Consider the following 18,476-nt stretch of genomic DNA (forward strand, 5'->3'; position numbering starts at 1 on the left):
AGAAGACACTGACCGACTTGTCAACTTCCTCCTTTTCCTTTTTTTTAAGTGTTGATTTGATCCCAGGTTGTGCACCAGGTGTGGTTCTAGGTACAAAAAAAGATGAGATGGTTGAGGGGTTGGGCCATGTGGATGTGGAAAGTGATACTAAAGAAGCACTCTCACTTCCCCCCACTCCTCCCCTACAATTTTACATTTTACCATTTCCCTATTGCCTTTGGCATCATCTTTATCATGTAGTGATTTAATGGCCTTTCAGATGATTATTGGAGTTGCTTATGGGCAAAGTTCTGTATTTTGCCCTGGAATTTGTACCAGATGGAATTTTAATTGGTTGACACCCCCTGACATATGCTTGCCACACAACTTGCAAGTCAAATATTGTCTATTAACCCCCCCATGGATACAACATTAGGTTCACCATATTCCCACAAAGGGTCCAACCGCCTTGGCATTTTGTTTGAACTTGAATTTGAACCTAGGGCATCAAAAATTGAAAAAAATTAAAAAATGCCCACCACATAAGAATCAAGATATGTGCTAAAATATTAAAAAAAAATCAAATTGTGAATTTTACATTTTAAATGCCTCTTCTCACTCACTGAAGTTAACAGTGAGCACACACAAATTCACTAAACAAGGGCTTGAAAGTTTGAATTTTTTAAACATGTCAACAATCTACAGTAAAGAATGATAACTATAGTTTATAAGGACCACGTTGCCAACAGCCCCTCTCTAGTGAGAAGTGACAACAAATGAAGTCTGAAACATTTCGATTCAAAGTAGCAGCAAACTAAAAAAGGAATTGGTAAACGGATTTAAAGATAAACAATTCGCATATTTGGGGTCGCGGATTAGCATGACGGAGTTATTGTGACGGTTATTGGATATGTAACAACCACAAGGTTAATCTCGGTCAATCGTTCCCCATACATATTGCACAAATCAACAGCGTTGTGTACTAGGTTGCACGAAACGGGGAAACAGGTACGAGTTTTCGAAACAGGAACCGATATGAAACGCGACCTCCCCAAATTTTGGAAACGGGGAAACGTGAATATATATATATATATATATATATATATATATATATATTAGGACATTTAAGAAATATGTGCAATCATAAAGCATATATGATACATTCTAATTTATTACATTATGATAAAATTGTCAATTGTCAATGCATAAACTATAAGTCTCTAAATTTACATCACATTTACTCATGAATGATCACATAATGAAAATATAAATATCCAAATCAGCCACGAGAAATTTCTAATTTCTTGTCTCGTGCTTGATTGAGAGTCTCCTCCTACATAGTCGAACGACCTTAGTGCTCTTGATTAAATACAAGTTTCATACCCTAGTACCCTACATGCTCTTGATTATTGGGAGTCTCTCCTGCATAGAGGGCTTGGTTCTCTTGATTAAATACAAGTTCCATACCCTAGTACATGATAAAATCCAATGGAAACATTGCAACCCCCCAATCCTAAAATCCTGAAAAACAGATAAGTCTGTTGGATTTTGAGTGAGATCTAAAATTCTACTTTCTCCATATGAAATCCAATGAGGGCGAAACCACTCTCAAACATCCTGAGTCATTTCATGGTAATGTTAAAAATTTAAGTAAAAGGATGAAAATGAAAAATAAAGGAGAATATCACTTTTACTTTAAGAATTTAACATTACCATGAGGGATGAACTGCATATCAACACTAGGGCAAAAGTTCACTTTTATAACTTTAGACAGGCATCTAGAAGCAACTAGAAGTCACTAGGATAACCTAAAAATAAATTAGAAAACAAATTAAAAAAAACACAAGTAAAAAGCTGAAACGTGAGTCGTACAGCCCTGAAACGCGTTTCAGGCCGTACTGGCCATGTTTCAGTTTCGTGAAACGTGGCAGTACGGCCTGAAACGCATTTCAGGGCCGTACCACACGCGTTTCATACTCGTTTCCGTACAGAAACGCCCCCTTGCCCTACGTTTCCTGCAACTTAGGTTGTGTACCATTACAGAGACTTAGAGAGAATCCATACCTGCAAATCGGTGGTCGCTGTTTAGTGTCTCTCACGTTGAGCAGTGGACAAAATTTCAAATCCACGACACAAAACTAGTCAAATCTCCTCCTCTTGGGCAGTGACAAACTCTTCCTCTCTCCACAGGCTCGAATCGTAAAGGATTGAGTGCAAAATGAGTTAAAAAATCAGACTTTCCCCAAATTTTACGAGACCCAGAAAAGAGTCCCAATTTTTTGGATCGAATCGCGAGTTTATCGTGAGTTTTTCAAGTTTGAAAAACTCGGCCAATAACATCGGCGAGTTGAAAAACTCGCAATTTCCCAATGTTATCGGGAAGAGGTTTTAAGATGATACCTAATGAGATCTACCTAGTGGCGTTTACATATGACATGATTCACTTTCTTTATTGCATTGATTTGGGTACATGCCTCAAATTAATGGTCACATTTGGACACTTGGAGCCCCTCCTTGGACAATGTACTTTGCATGGATATGACATTGATATAAGCCTTGAATCCATCGAAGGACATTAAGGAGGCTTCTTAGACACTTGATTGAGGTTATTCCACTTCTTTTGGAGGATGTTGGGCATGATAATGACACAACAGCCTTGTTAAGACATCCTAGGACCTTATTGGAGATGATGTGGCACCTTCCAAAGGGATCTTGTACCTTTATGAGATGATATGACACATGGGTTTGAAATTTCGCACCTTTTGGACAGAACATTTCACTTCAAGAGCCCTTACACATGATTGTTGAGTGACACATCCACTCTAGGAGACCACACCTAGCATACATGCGATGAAGAGCATGAATTTATGATGGACATACTTGTGAGCAGATCTATTTCATTTGTGAATAATTGAGCTAAGCCTCTCAAATAAAATTTTATAGCCTACAAGAACTACATCACTGGCATTCTCTTGCGGTTGGCACATTTTCTCTTTTATATACAATTGTGTATCTCATGTATAGTGCACCCATTCTTGCACATATTTCTCCCTCTAGCACACTTTTGGTTCAGCTAGTGCACTTCTTTAGTGCTGGCTTTGCTCTCTTTACTCTTACTGCAGGTTTTGCAGCTGCCACTTTGGTTACATTCAATCCCCTCTTTCCACTTGTGATCTCAGTAGAATCTACTCAACTCAAATAAATAACAAGCCTAGTTTGTTTCCTTGGGAATAGAAGATTTGGTCAACATTGACTGAACTCTCCAACACTTGTAGAGTATGACCAAAGGTTGGTGAGTTTGACCAAACTTGGTGAGATTTGTCAAAATTTGCCATGTCCAACTCACTGACTCAACCGACAATACAAAAAATAATCTGACACGAAAAATATTTTCAGCCTATAACTTGTGTTCTATACAGGCAGAAAACTTCACATAAAACAATCCACATGCATATTGCAGCTGGATTTAGACTATTTTTGAGGTTTTCCGGTTGATGTGATGGGGTAAAACATTGATAAGATGAGCTTTGGAGTTATAAATCATCCAAGCCATGAAATTTCTGAATATTTGCAGCAAATGAAAAATAAAATTAAAAAATGACTACGCTATTCTTTTAGTACTTTTTTGAGTTTTTTCCCAAACATTTACCGAGTCCAAGTAATGCTCTTACACTTCTACAGGCTGTGTCATTCCCAAGTCCAAGAGATATGACTTTGGAAGCATTTGCAGCTTGTACAGTCTTTGTGAGCACGTATTTCATAAAACTGGCACAACTACTACAGCTGTACTAAAATTATATGTTATTCAAAGATAACAGAAAGATGATTACTATATTGATCCTAAAGCAACCAAAACAAGCATACCTGTAAAAAGTGATTCACAGCTCTTTTCACGACTTCAGGCTCATGTGGAGGTAACTGCATCGAGCACACATACTATATTGTCAAACCACATGAGAAAAGGATACCAGTAACTTTAGGCATGTACTAGTTGTTTACTCATTTCCAACAAAATGATAGTAAACATCAAGAAGTTTTGGCAGGATTACATTAATATACTCGCACACAAACTTACTAGCAGAAGAAGCTGCAAAATAAAACGCTGATAAAAGATAGTTCTAATTAACAAAAATCTTAGAAAATGAATTCAAAAAACCCATGATGTTCCAACAAGGCAGTATATAATGTATTCCAAGAAAAAAATGATTCTACAGATTAAGTTTTCCGGTTTCAATTGTCAATTTTCTACAGCTCCACCTTAGAAATCAATACAATAAATGAAAGATAGAGAAAGTCAACAAGGACTCTTAGATTCTAATAAAGATACTAGAATCCATAATTCAAATGACTAGTAATGGATCCAAAACCTAATTCAAATTCCATTTGTCATATTTCATGCATGCACCTTGCAATAAATGTTAGAATATTTACACACTTAGGAGTTAGTTAAGATCAGCTTGGTCTAATTTGACTTTAGGTAAAAGTGTCTTTGTTTAGTGTGTTTCTTTAGTATGCATTTGTAATTGTGTAATCCAATAGTCTTGATATGTTATAGAAATAAAGTGATCTGATGGTTCATATTCTCCTTCATTCTGACAGCAATATCAATCCATTGCTTATACACTGTTGGTCCACGATCTCTATCTAAAGAGCATGGAGAGTCATTTCCTTAAGAACAGTTGTCAGAAACTTTTATGAATAAAATTTTTCTTTTATACATAAAAATAATGTTAGCTAGGGTTGTTACCACTCAAATTAATAGTGTTAGCAAAGTTCAACCAAGACTGCTACACGGTAAGCACTATTAGGACTCAGGAGTATGCCCAATGTCACCTTAGCATATTCTTCTCGCTTTATGCCAACTCTCACTAACTGCCATGGGCAGTATCCCTACACACAACAACTCAACCAAGATAGGATAGACCAGTGCCTAAATGAAATATATAGAAGAGGGAGGAGTTGGTTAAATGACCAAATTCTGATCTGCTTTATGATGCAACAGCGAACTAATATTGCAGAGCAGCAGTGAGAAATTACTCAATATGCTAAGAAAATAAGCTTAAAACACCACAAATTGAGTATGCTAGCTTCTTACCACAATAGAAGACAAAATAGAGCTATTGTACCTGTTCTATATGGCTATAAATCAAAATACTTGTTCAAACCTATAACTTTAATATTTTTGAAGAGTGCAGCAAAACAACAAGCAAAAGGCCACTTTAGGGGCCTGAAAATAGCCTTTTGTGAACCCAGAAATAACCCCACAACCATGAGGGCTGAAAATTGACTTGACCAAAAACAATGATCAAACCTGCAAAAAATTTTGGACAGCCAATGTATGATCTAATAGAAATAATTAGTCAAAGATAAACCTCTTTAGATCAACTTCAATGGATACAGAAGATTTTATCTTCGTTTTCACGTATCCAAAGGCAAGGGTTAGCAACCAATCACTCCCAACCATTGTAAATTATTTCCACGACCTATAAGTAGCTTCAAAACACTTGGAAATATGATTAGTGCAGCAATATAGAGCTAATTGATGGGTGTACAGCCTTAGGGCCTAGGGCTTCCCCAAACACAAGTTTTGTGGTGATTTTACCAATGATATGATAAAAAAAGCAATCTAAACCACAATTGAGTGATTTTTGTGTTGGTATCACGATTGTCATTATACCAAAAACCGCAGGTGATAGTAAACGGACACGTCTCTAAAGTTAACGAATCGTCGAGAGGCGGTTAAGCACATGTCACAAAGCACACGAGGAGCGCTAGATTATCCAATTCCCAACAATCTCCCCCCAGTGCGAACCGAGAGTGTTTCGAACTCGAGACCTTTGGCTTTCATACCACTTGTTGGTATCACGATTGTCATTACACCAAAACTGGCAGGTCTTAGTAAATGGACGCATCCCCAAAGTTAACGGATCCTCAAGAGGCGGTTAAGCACATGTCACAAAACACACGGGAAGCAATGGATTATCCAATGCCCAACAATTGTTGAACCATGGTTGTCATTGATGTCAACCCAAGCAACAACCAAAAGTAGCACCGCTTTCGATGACAAAAATGACAAGGAAGATCAGGGTCTTTAGGGTCAGGATCCCCTTCATTCAATGATCCTCATCATGCCAATCTAACGATAGGTGGAACTCCTCATGACTCCTCATGAATGAAGCTATATGCTCAATCAAAGTTGGAGCCCCCTTCTTGTGGTCAAAGTCCCTAAAATTAGATGATGTGACAGCTCAACAATTGGCTAAATAATTGTTTAATTCATGGGGCCAAAAAGAACTTTTATTGAAGAGCTTAATAGGCATTCAATGTGATATCTCTGTGTCTATCTGCGGTTTTTTTAGTAGTCACACCAAGCTTGAAGAAAGGTCGAATTTGAGGAAGAATTTTAGGTGAAATATTTTCTATCTTTTGTTGTTGGGTCTTCGCTAGGTTTGAGCATCTTTTGAGGCCATTCAATGTGAGTCACCAAACTTCTGAGGCATTCAACGTGATATCTTTGTGTCCATTTGTGGCCTTTTGAGTAGTCACGCCAAGCTTGAAGAGGGTCAAATCTCAGGGAGAATTTTGGGTGAAATATTTTCTATCTTTTGCTGTTGGGTCTTCGCTAGGTTTGAGCATCTTCTAAGGCTATTCGGCTTCCTTCCTGACCTAATTTGAGGCAAATCAGCATACATTTCATGGCCAATTTTGAGGATGTTGCTGAAACAAATTTCTGAGGCCATTTGGCCCTCCAGGCAAACATATCTGAATCTCACATTTATGGGAGAAGCATTTATGGGAGGCCATTCGTTCTTATTATGCAGACAAGGGTTCTGTTGGCCTTGATAGGCAGATGATGTTATGGGATGTGATTAATAGTCGGTGGACAGGGATGCTTCATCGACCCATTCATGCAGCAGCACTCTTCCTCAACCCCGCATTTTCATACAAATGCGGCTTTGATTTTGATGGCGAGGTGATGGAAGGGCTCCATTCCTGTATTCAGAGGATGGTACCTGATCCTGAGCTTCGTAGCAAAATCAATCGCGAGATACAGTATTATCGGGATTGTGTTGGCCTATTTGGCTTTGATGATGCTATTAGGAAAAGGACCCTCTTCATGCCACGTAAGTGACAAGTCATCACTCATTAGAAATTAGAATTTTCAATTTAGAATTTCCTTACTTATAATTCTATTTTTTTTAAATTCAATTATGTAAATTTTATTTGAAAGTTTAATTATGTTTTAAGTTTTTGAATTTTTTATTTCATTATTTTGTTGTAGATATTTGGTGGCGAAGCTATGGTGCAAGGGCACCAAATTTGCAGAAATTGGCCATACGAATCTTGAGTCAAACATGTAGCTCTTCAGGGTGTGAGCGCAATTGGAGTGTATTTGAGAAAATACACGCAAAAAAGTGCAACAGGTATAACTTTGAGCTCCAGCCTTCAGTTGAGCAATTACACTTATTGTAATTTTTAATTTTTAATTTATGACCTTCAACTTTCAAGTGTCAAGACTCAAGAGTCAAGAGTCAAGACTCATTAGTTTTTTGACACTCTTACAGGTTGGAGTTCGCACGCCTCAATGATTTAGTATATGTGCATTACAACATCCGACTTCGAGTGAGGCAAATAGAATCACCAATGGATCCAGATGCCATTTCCTTAGACAATATTGATGTATTGTCTCAGTGGAGGGTGGAGTCTGAGGAGCCCATCTTGGAGGAGTCACCTTCATGGTTAGAGCCAGTGGCAGATGATCCATTAGAATAGGCGCAGCAAGAGGAGGAGGACACGGAGGAGCAGCAGCACTCGGAGGAGGAGCAAGAGGAGGAGGAGGAGGACACTGTGGGAGCATCAGCATCAACACCATCTGCTATAGATATAGGAGAACATAGCGCCATACCTAGCACTCATTATTTGACATTAGGTGCAGAGGCAGGGTCAGGGCCTTCTACTACTAGGGGCAGACCTGGCAAACAGCCCATCATGTTTTCCCATAAAAGGGGGAGAGGGCAGTGATTTCAGATAGATAGCTGCTAGTTTTATTTGTTATGCTACATATAACTCATGATGATGAGATACTTTATATATGTGATGTTATTTTGTATTGGTTCTCCACATTTGAATCCTTGAATGGACAATTATCAGGGATCAGCAGGATTTGGTATCGCCTTTGATGTATCATTTCTATTTGATATCATATATATCAGTGCTTTCTTCATATTTATGTGCCAATGTGTTTATTTCATGTTGTTATTGCTTTATATGTTTAAAAATCTGAAAAAAATGAATATATTATGCATTTTTTATGCTTGTCGATATTTGCCAATATTTTCGCCGATATTGCCAATAAGATATTTTCTGGACCCTCGCCAATATTTTGCCGATACCGATATTTTCAACACTGCGAGGGACCATAAGCCCTTCTCCATTCATGGCTTAAAAGCTGGTTGGATACATTATATTCCTTGGCCTGCTCACAACTTCAATTTTGGCAATTATGGACATTAATAAAATTAAAAATCAATCAATCTTGTGTAGAGAAGAAATATGTGATGACTACAGTACAAAATGATAATGGAATCCTGGTTTTAAAAGGGACCTTTGAAGATCTTGTTAAATATGGTATTTAAATGCTTGACTGCGATCTCAAGTGAATTTGAAAGAATCTTTTTCAATGGCTTGAATATAATTAGAGGGAAGTCAGTCACCTTTGTATACATGTAAGGGAAATTTCAAATTTGAGAAAACTGCAACCTTTAAAAAAAATGGTTATACAAGGTTTGAGAAGACCATTTTGAAAAAGACGCCATCTTGTACCCAAGCACTCGAGAGATAATGCACTATAACAGTGGCCTTGAAATTAAACATTAGAGAACTAAATAAATAATCAGCAACCAAATCAAGTTGCAGACAACATAGACCACTTTCTTTAATGACAGCAACCAACATCTTAAATAAGCTATGACAAAAAGACGAACAGACATGGTACTGAAATAACCACTTACCCCTAAAGTTTATGGATATTATTTCGTGAGATGCAATGAACATCCATTAATTTAATATGAACATTGCACACACCCTCAAAAGTGAAAAGCAATGCACAAAACATCCTCTAACAAAAAAGGATTTTGTATGCAAACACACTTGAACAAAGTAAAGAACGAGTATGTCATATATCCTAAGGACATTAGCTCTGGTTACCACTTCACCAGGCTTCCGCTTACTGATGCGCTCGACATCTACATGGCATACATTTGCCAATGCATGTACTCCCGCATCCTATGCAATAAGAAACAATAATAATTAGTTTAATAGATAAGAAGAAATTCAGATTGACCAATTTCATGCAGTCAATAAGTATGAAAGCCACAAGGAAAACTTAACAGCTAGCATGCAAAACAAGAAACTGCATTGCTTAACTTTAAGAATTAAACAAGGCTGCATTGGTTCAAAGGTCCAAGGTCGTGCAAAGGGAAGGCGGTCAAAAGAAGGCCACAATGTACCCTCTATAGCTCTCCAAAATGTGGGCATTCAAATATGAGAATGATGTGACTATTAGTAGCAGAATATCATTATAACAACTAAATGCTGATCACTGATGAACTAAATTGAGAAAGAGAAAAGAACAAAGCTAAAATCAAATAGAAGGAACCAAACAAGAACCAATTGTAATTTTTCCATGATACTGGAATCTAGGTTAGAATCTTACGATCACTGATGCTACCAATCCAAGTATCACAACAAACTACTTTGCACAGCGGAACAATAAATAGCAGTAAATCAACACATGCACAAATATAGACAAACTTGTACAATTTTTAACTGCCCAACTTTGTTATATTAACAAACTAATAATTCCACTGTTTAGGGCTCTCATATCCAGGGATAATGGCCCTCATACATCCACTGATACAAGACTACAACTAGGACTTGGTTTCAACAACTATGACAACCAAACTGCCTTAACAAGATACACTGACCAGCTGGCTTATGTAGCGTGCTCTCTCAGCTCCCCTCGGCCGTACCCCAATGTTACCAGACTCGGAATCAGCAATAATCGGCGAGGCAAAAGAGCGAAGAGTTTTAATCGGATCAGCAAAAAATCGGCAAAAAATCGCTGAATTCATTAAATAAAAATATACACATATATTGAATTTAAAAAAAAAAAAAACATTTTTCATTAATACTCGGTAAAGGCATGTCCAAACAATGCATAATATCAATAGATGTTCAAAATATCATGAATGAATAAGTATCTCATATATGTTATGAGTCCAAACATGATCCAAAGCACTGATTCTTGACTCCTGAGTCCTAAGTTCTAACCAGTGACTACATAGTACATAGAAACAGAACTTAGAAGCATATGCTTCTAAATGTTTACAAAAAACTGCATAATAATCAGAAAAAAATCAGCAACTAAGAGTCTAAGACTCTTAAGAGTGAGAACTAGAAGCGATTCCTTCCACTCCTTCGCTTGCTTGACTCTCAAAGTTCTCCAAGTCATGAAGACTTAAAAGAGGAGGCTCCTCTAATTGGACCCTGTCTGCCGCATTTGTAGTTTGCAAATCTATCTCTTCAAGGTCAATTGGTGAATGATCCATACCTGTCATTATCATGAGACATTGAAATGTGAATTAAAGTTTCACTTTGAAGTTTGAAGTTTGAACTTTAAAGTACGAACTAGATTATGAAACCTTCAAATTCAAGCTCTTGAGTCTCACCTAGTATTTGTTTGTTGCGAAGTCATAGATTTTAATGGACAAATACAAGGTCATTCAAGCATTTTTGTGTCAATCGGTTGCGCTTCTTAGAATGTATTTTCTCAAACATGCTCCAGTTGCATTCACAACCTGAATCACTACATGCTTGGTTTAAGATTTGAATGGCAAATCTCTTCAAATCTGGCGTATCACTACCAAAGTTTTGCCACCAAAGACCTAGCAAGTGGTAAGGGTTTGTGAGTAGAAGTACTAAATAGTAAAAACTTAAAAAGAAAATGAAATTTAATATAACATTTAACATACAAAATAAAGTTTAAACAAATTTAATGAATTGATGAAGCCTTCAAGCTGGGTACCTGGCAACATCTTAGACCTTTCTCTTATAGCACTGGTATAGGCAAACAATTTAGATGGCGCCCTATAATCTTGTAGTTGGGAAAAGACACGACTTTGATGTTCTGGATCAGGGAAGCACCTTTCCATGCATGTCATAAGTCCTCTGCCAACCTCCCCATCCTCATTAAATTTGCTCTTATCATAAAAATATTGTGGGTTTAAGAAGTACCCAGCAGCATGTAAGGGGGAATGCAATTGCCTATCCCAACGTGCATCTATAATGTCCCAAAGAGGCATATACTTTGTCTCATCATCCCCATATCTTCTTTTGATGGCCTCCTTTGCGAGATCCATCGCCTCATAAATGTAACCCATAGCAAGTTTGTCACCATCAACCATCCTGAAAGTTCAAGCATTCAAATTTAAAGAAACATGAAACATTGTAAATAAAAAGAAGCTTGAAATGAAATTTTAAAAATGAAAAAGTTAAAAGACTTGAAGTACCTGAGAACTCTAACAAGGGACTCCGTCACAGCAATAATCTCTTCGGCATCTTTCCAGAAACCATCATTAAACACAAGTGCAACAATTTCGATGCCTTCAAGGGTCTTGGAATGTTTAGATGCCATCCACTCAGGTCCCAAGAACATCCTCTTTAGATTTATCTTTTGCTCAACCACAGATTGCAAAGATATGAAATTTGTTGCAAATCTAGTCACTGCAGGTCGAACAATTTCTTTACCTTCAGTGTATTTTCTCATCGTGTTTAGGACAATAGTGTGGTTGTATAGGTATTTGGTTATGGATTTTGCCTTCTCCACAACCTCATGTATCCAATGAAGCTTACCAATGTCCTCAAGCATTAAATCTATGCAATGGGCAGCACAAGGGGTCCAAAAAATAGTGGGGTGCCTAATCTCAAAAAGTCTACCAGCGCCATATAATTCGCTGCATTATCGGTGACAATTTGTACAACATGTTCTTCTCCCACTTCTTGAACAACTTCCTCCATCATTTCACAGATAAGTTGGGCAGTCTTAACCTTGTCTGAAGCATCCACTGATTTGAGAAACATTGTGCCTACGGGACAAGATACAAGGAAACTTATTAAAGTTCTATTCCTCTGATTTGTCCATCCATCACTCATGATGGTGCACCCTGTTTCTACCCATGATGAACAAAACTCAGCTAGCACAAGCGTGACATCTTCAACACTCTCTAACAACATATATGTCCTAAGGCTCTCTGATGTAGGGGCTTTGAACCTTGTACCTGCAATAGCAATTGCATCAATCATAGCTTGCCAATAAGGACTTCTGGCACAGTGGAAAGATATGTCAGAATAGTACCAAAAGTTAGCAATGGCCTTCCTTGCCTGACTATGGATATTTTTTTCCCAACCAGTGGCATCCAAGGTAGGTTGGGAACCGAGTTTTGTGCGGGGAGCAAAAAAGGTGTTTATGTTTCCACCTCTAGTGTTGAAGGAAGGACTCATTTGGCCTTGAGTTTGTCTTGGCCTTGGAGGCATGTTTGGGAAACTTGGGAACGGCATTAAGAATTCAACAGAGTGAGGTGACAAGGGGCTAGTGGTAGAAAAACCATCAACTCCAAGAGTTCCTATTTCACTATTTTGCTTTGCTTTCTTGGCATTATGCTGACTCAACATATCAATGGCCAAGGTTGCTTGGTGTTTGACATTATCGTCAACCTTGTTGCAAAGACCTATATCATGGCCAAGTATTTGTGCAAGGTGGAACTTGAATCTATAAATGCCTCCACTACATTTCGCTTTGCAAAATTTACAAAGGAGCCTGGGGTCTCCGGGAATCTTGTCACAATAAGCCCAAGCAAAGTCCTTCTCCCTCGGCATTGTTGTTGTTTTGGACTTGTGTTTAATTTGTGGCTTCTGTTAAGATTTGGAGTCGTGGCTTCTATTTAATTTGTGGCTCCTATGAAAGACAATAAAAAATCAAATTTAAAAATGATCCAAAAATTTAAAATATGCTAGAAATCTAAAAAATTAAATGAAGACAGATGTCAGTAAACAACTAAACATATATATTATAGAGACTATGCAAAAGGCGAGTGAGGATCACTGTTATGGAGCAGTATTCTAATGTACTAGCCTACTAGGAGATAGATAGGTGTGAGGATCACTGTTATAAGTTATAACTTATGGAGCAGTATTGGGGATCACTGTTATTCTAAAAAAAATAGAAATGTCATCTTTCCACCAGACTATGGCAACAATGGAGCAACTCTGAAAAATGATGGGGTTGCTGCTAGATACAGCCTAGACTTGATGAAGATCTTCTTCATGTTGTACAAAACTTCTTGCAGGGATATGCTACAACATTTTCAATATCGTAACCCTTCAAAACCTTAACTGTTGAGAGCCTGCTTCAACTGAAACATATTGTAGAAGATTAGTTTGATTTTGTTGAAAAGCTAATAGTATTGCCTATGAATGTTCAACTGAAGTACTGACTGCCAGATCAATATTGGTGACTACCCTGCTATACCTTTTGTTCGACCAAACCCTTTCTTGGTTATGATAAGCAAGCGAAATAATACCGCAGTAACTTTTACTGAATAGTTCGCTGCCTAGGGCTTCAATATCTTATAACAACTCAAATTGCAAGATCTGGAACAATGTACAAGTGCCAAGATACTTCAGATGAGAAACATAGTGGCTTCAAATCTATGTGAGGGACGCAGTTTCTTGTAGAGGATACTTCAGGCTTGAGAGTATAGATTAGTGCTTTAGTGAATGATGCTTTATATTATAATTCGACATCTCCATTATCACGCTTTCTGTAGGAATCTGTCAAAAGCATCAGAGTTGTGAAAGACTGTGTTGTGGTCCGTGGAGTCGTGGACAATCGTTACCTGAAGCTTCGGTGTGTCTGCCCTTCGCAGGAAATTAACGAGGTAAGAATTCCTGTTCTGATTACAGCATCAATTGGAGGATTAATCTCTGCAATTCCCGTCGGCTTCTCTACGAGTCTGCGGCGTCGTGGACGGTGGAATGGCTCTGCGGCGTCGACGGTGGAATGGCTCTGCGGCATCGACGGTGGAATGGCTCTGCGGCGTCGACGGTGGTCCGATAAAGCGACAACCCGAAACCCGATAAACCCTAAACCCAGAACTGGCGGGACTCAGCAATATTGGGGAAATCGGAAAAATCGGCAGACTCACGAGTCAAACTCGCATTGACCACGAGTCAAACTCGGTCAACGCAATTTGACTCGCAGAGTTTCGGATCGGATCGTTTCATGGGTGATCAGATTGGGAATCGCGAGTACTCGCCGATTCCTGTTACATTGCCGTACCCTGAACACATTTGCCCGATTCTTTGGCTCCGATCTGCAGCAACTCCAATCTGCCTCTATCAATGAAACAGCTCCATTAGGTCACTGAACAAGGCTCCAACTGCTCTCTAGCTGATCGTTCATCCTTCAACGCATCAACACATCGAGACTCCTGTCAAGTTGTTCACAACTCTGTTTGTGAAGAACTCTCAACTGCTCATTGCTGCTCCTCAGCTCCTTTGGGACTTCTTGCCCTCTAGCTGCTCCTTAGTCCTTTAAGGACACAACTCTTAGGGACTTGCTTCCCACTTGTGCCTTCCTATGTTGCCCAATGAAGACACACTTAGGGCACGGAGTGCTGCCACCTATCACTGTCAAATGTTCTTCTCCAACAATGAACTTAGGCTCATGTGATCTGCTCCCTTGGACTCCTTTCTTCATCCTTCAAGAATTAGTCCTAAGCTCACTCAATTCTGCCTCTTCTAGCAGCTCATTTGTCCTTCAATGACCAGCACTTAGGGCATGGAGCAAGCCACTATAGCCCTCCTAACTCCTGCTCTTTTGGCTGCTCCAACACTGTCCTAAACTAGAACACCACATCCTCTAGTAAAACACCATCAACAAGAAGAAACAAACCATACCTTTTCTTCTCTCTGTCCTTGGCAACTATGCACATATCTCTGAGTTGAACAGTCCTAGTTAGGGCATACGTCAGCCCTAAAACACTGCTGCACACACTCCAACAAACCTGCATTCTCCTCTGAAATCACTGCGCTGACCCTTCTTCTATTGTGCCCTGGTATGAGGGCACCTCCTAGGCCTCTCAGCCCTCTCCAAAAAAGACACAACCTTATGCACTATTCTCAGATCCCTGCGGCCCTATTTCAGAGACAAATCAGCCCTTTTTGTGCTCCTCCAATCCCTATGCTTGGACTGTTGTGCATGCGACCTAGTATGTGGATACTCCTAGGCCTTTCGGCCCTCTCCAAGAGACACATAGACTCCTGCAATATACACAGACATCTATGGCTGTTAAACAGAGGAAGAACACACCAAATTTGTGCATAGAATCTGCCCAGATCTCCTCCAAATGCCTCGGCCTCCTGCCTATGGAACTCGGCCCTCCAAAACAATCTAGAAGAGATGCTACCTTGCTCCTCCTCACCTTCGCTTGGAGTCGTCTTCCTTCTGCGGCTAAATCAGAGATTTCCTTGATGTGTTTTCACTTGGATGAGTGAATGAGGTCTCACAAGGTCTCTTATTTATATGTTTCATGTGGGGATCGAACAGCCCTCCAAAGGAAACCTCTAACTCCAAGCTGACCTAACTTGTAGACAAATTAGCCCACCTAAACATATAAAAAATAATATTTTCACTTGTAGACCTCCGATCTCGATGATTTTCGTGGCTCCCAGTTCCTTTTAGGATTCTCCATCATCTCCATAGGTCAAATCATCAATTCTCCTCATGGTTTTGGCCCCACATCTTTGGGTACAAAACCCCAAGCTTGGGTTCTAAGCCCGCAAACCATATTTGTGTGCCCATTCCTCCAAAACCCACTAGCCTAGGGTTTGGAGTACCTCTCAAGCTACAAATCTCAACACCAACATGAGTCAACGAGACTACAAGATCATCTATTAAGGCTTCAGGACATGAGTTTCAAAATCTTATTGTCCAGTGGATGGCATCCTTGTCACAACAAACTTCCAAACAAAGGCCAAAAGTGAAAACTGAGGAAGGAGGCTAGTGTTAGATTGTGGATCCCATTATATTCTCCAAACAATTTGTTTCGTTTTGTTTCGTCTCTAACCTTTTAGCAATTCCCTAAACGTTAGGAGTCCCTACCTTTTTAAATTATGGTTAGATGGGTGACATAATAGAGAGATCTACTTGAGATCTTCTATGTATGTGTAAGAGATAGTACACCCCACCTAGTGAGATTTTCCGGGTCTACTCGAGAGCCCTTCATACATGTTAAATGAAGTTTTAGTATTCGTTCAACAGAGCACATCCAGAAGGGTTAATCTATATTACATCTCCATGAGTGCAGTTCGGTTGTTGCTAACAGTGCTAAAGATGTTTGATTTCTTGCGGGATTGAGATCCAATGAAGAGCAACATTAAAAAATGCAGTAGAAAATCTTCAAAACATGAGGTAAAACATGTCTTCACAGTAAAGCCAACATTTGCAAAGTATACTGAGGCTGATGAGATTTACCAAAGGGTAATTAAGTTAACCATTCCAGATGAAAAAAGGTGGGAGGAACTATGTGATTTATTGGATTAAAGGCAACTCGAACACAGTAAGAATATCAGTCAGCACATCAGCCAGTGCAGCACAGTTATAGGCTGATTCAGCAACCGAATCCACCAAAACAGAGCCACCTCTTCATGCAGTTGTCCACCTTGCCTATGATTCTGCAAAAGATCGATTTTATTGTTTAGGATAATGCTAATAATACACTGTCAGTTGAGACAGCGATTTTGTAATTATTTTTATAAATACTTCATTGTTTGAAGTATTACGGGTTGATTGTTGAATATAATTTTCCTCTGTGAATTGTAATTTCCAAGTTGTTGGAAGCATCAATAATACAAGGACATTCTTCACAGGATTCATGTGGTGTACGAAATGGTGATGTTTTTCTTCAGTTTATGTGTTTAATCATTGTTTCCTTTCTCTGTTATTTCTGAAAAGCTTAATTACATAACAGAAATTGTGATGAATAGGATATGTTATACAGAACACCCTATTCTGGCTGTTAGTAATTTATATGTTTTCTTCTGAAGTCAAATTAAGGAATTCTTCATTGCTCCTTAGTTTCTACTAAATCTTACATTTCTTTTGTTTCATAATCCATTTAAAATTCTGAAAGATCCAACTAGTGCAACCTAGCTTTCCCTGTGAAACTCCTTCAAAGTTTGATGTAGATCCAGTTAATCTTTAGACTCCATAGCCCAATGGAATTATAACAATTCAATCAACAAAGCAATCCAATAAAAAACAATCAGTATAGTCATAACTAGCCTAAAATTCACATCAAACATAGCTAAATTTAATAGAGAAATCCCTCACTGAAGCTCGCAGGGCTAAATCCCAGCTTCCAAAGTGGTTTTGATGTTGTCCTATGTGTTTACTCCCTCAACCTCAAAAATACAAAACGACAACACAACCCTAATCTCCAAAGCCATTGATGGTTGAGATTAGATCTCAGCATCACTTGAGATTAATGATTGAGATTCATCTAATTCATTGATTCAAATAAGCTTTGCATTTCATTAGATTAACTCACTTTATCTAATAAAATTAAATTGTTTAAATACTTAAAGTAATTGTTAAGGTTTAAGGGTCTATTAAATGACTTTGTTAAATTTTGTAGCATCGGATGTGTTCTAGCCACGAAATTTGGTGGAGAGGCTAGAATACATGAGATCTCCAAAACCCAGAAATCGTTTATGGAAATTCCACCTAGAAATGACTTAATTGGATTATTAACCAGTTTTTAAATATTTCCTAAGTCTAAACTTAGGGAATATGGTTAATTAATCAGTATTAATCAAGTCAAGGAGATAATCATCTAGAAACTTACACGGATCGATTCAGAGACGATCCTAGCCATCAATTATGTTTTAATCTTAGTTTTTGGTGCTCCAATAGAGGATTATAAGAGGAGATCGATGTGGTGATGGAGAATACACTCGAGAGGTTCGATTGCTGAGCAGATTGATTTCCAGACTAGCAGCAGTCAACTGTCGGAGAGAGAGCTAGAAATCGAAGCAGTGTGAGAGGGGCAGAGACACTGAGTCCGGAGGAAAAGATTTCCAAGTCTAGAGAGGAAGCTTAGAGGCTCTGGACAATAGCTTCAGCAAGGCAGATCGATTTGTTGGTGAGAAAAATCGTTCTCAGTTCTAAAGGCCGAGCAGAGGTTCCAGAGTGTCGGAGAGATGATTTTGTCAGCAACTGGAGGCAGAATGGCTTCATCAAAGGTAGTTTCGAGCCACACGTGTGGAAGACAACGCAGAGGTAGCGCAGAAGGGCTCACGCTAGGGTTTGGACGACCAGTTTGATGAAGGCAAGTCGTGCCAGAGATTCCCTATGGGAGAAGGGAAATTCCCTTCAG

At 38.8% G+C, this 18,476-nt stretch overlaps 1 protein-coding gene across 3 annotated transcripts in view; it reads right to left on the bottom strand.

Moving 5' to 3' along the window:
- The window catches only part of LOC149181162 (Pseudouridine synthase family protein), a 294,463-nt gene that overhangs the window by 159,430 nt on the left and 116,557 nt on the right, over positions 1 to 18,476 (bottom strand). The window contains exons 3-4 of one of the 3 annotated variants that reach the window (XM_089416472.1): positions 9,130 to 9,264; positions 3,844 to 3,897 (exon numbers count right to left, since the gene is read on the bottom strand). In XM_089416472.1, the coding sequence (XP_089272598.1) occupies positions 3,844 to 3,897; positions 9,130 to 9,264 (189 nt within the window). The remainder of the gene's footprint in view (positions 1 to 3,843; positions 3,898 to 9,129; positions 9,265 to 18,476) is intronic. The other 2 variants (XM_089416473.1, XM_089416474.1) reach the window with 2 other exon arrangements.

Source organism: Pinus tabuliformis, chromosome 3_2, assembly GCF_031772625.1.
Source record: "Pinus tabuliformis cultivar Carrire ecotype Pingquan chromosome 3_2, CPIR1, whole genome shotgun sequence".
NCBI lineage: Eukaryota > Viridiplantae > Streptophyta > Pinopsida > Pinales > Pinaceae > Pinus > Pinus tabuliformis.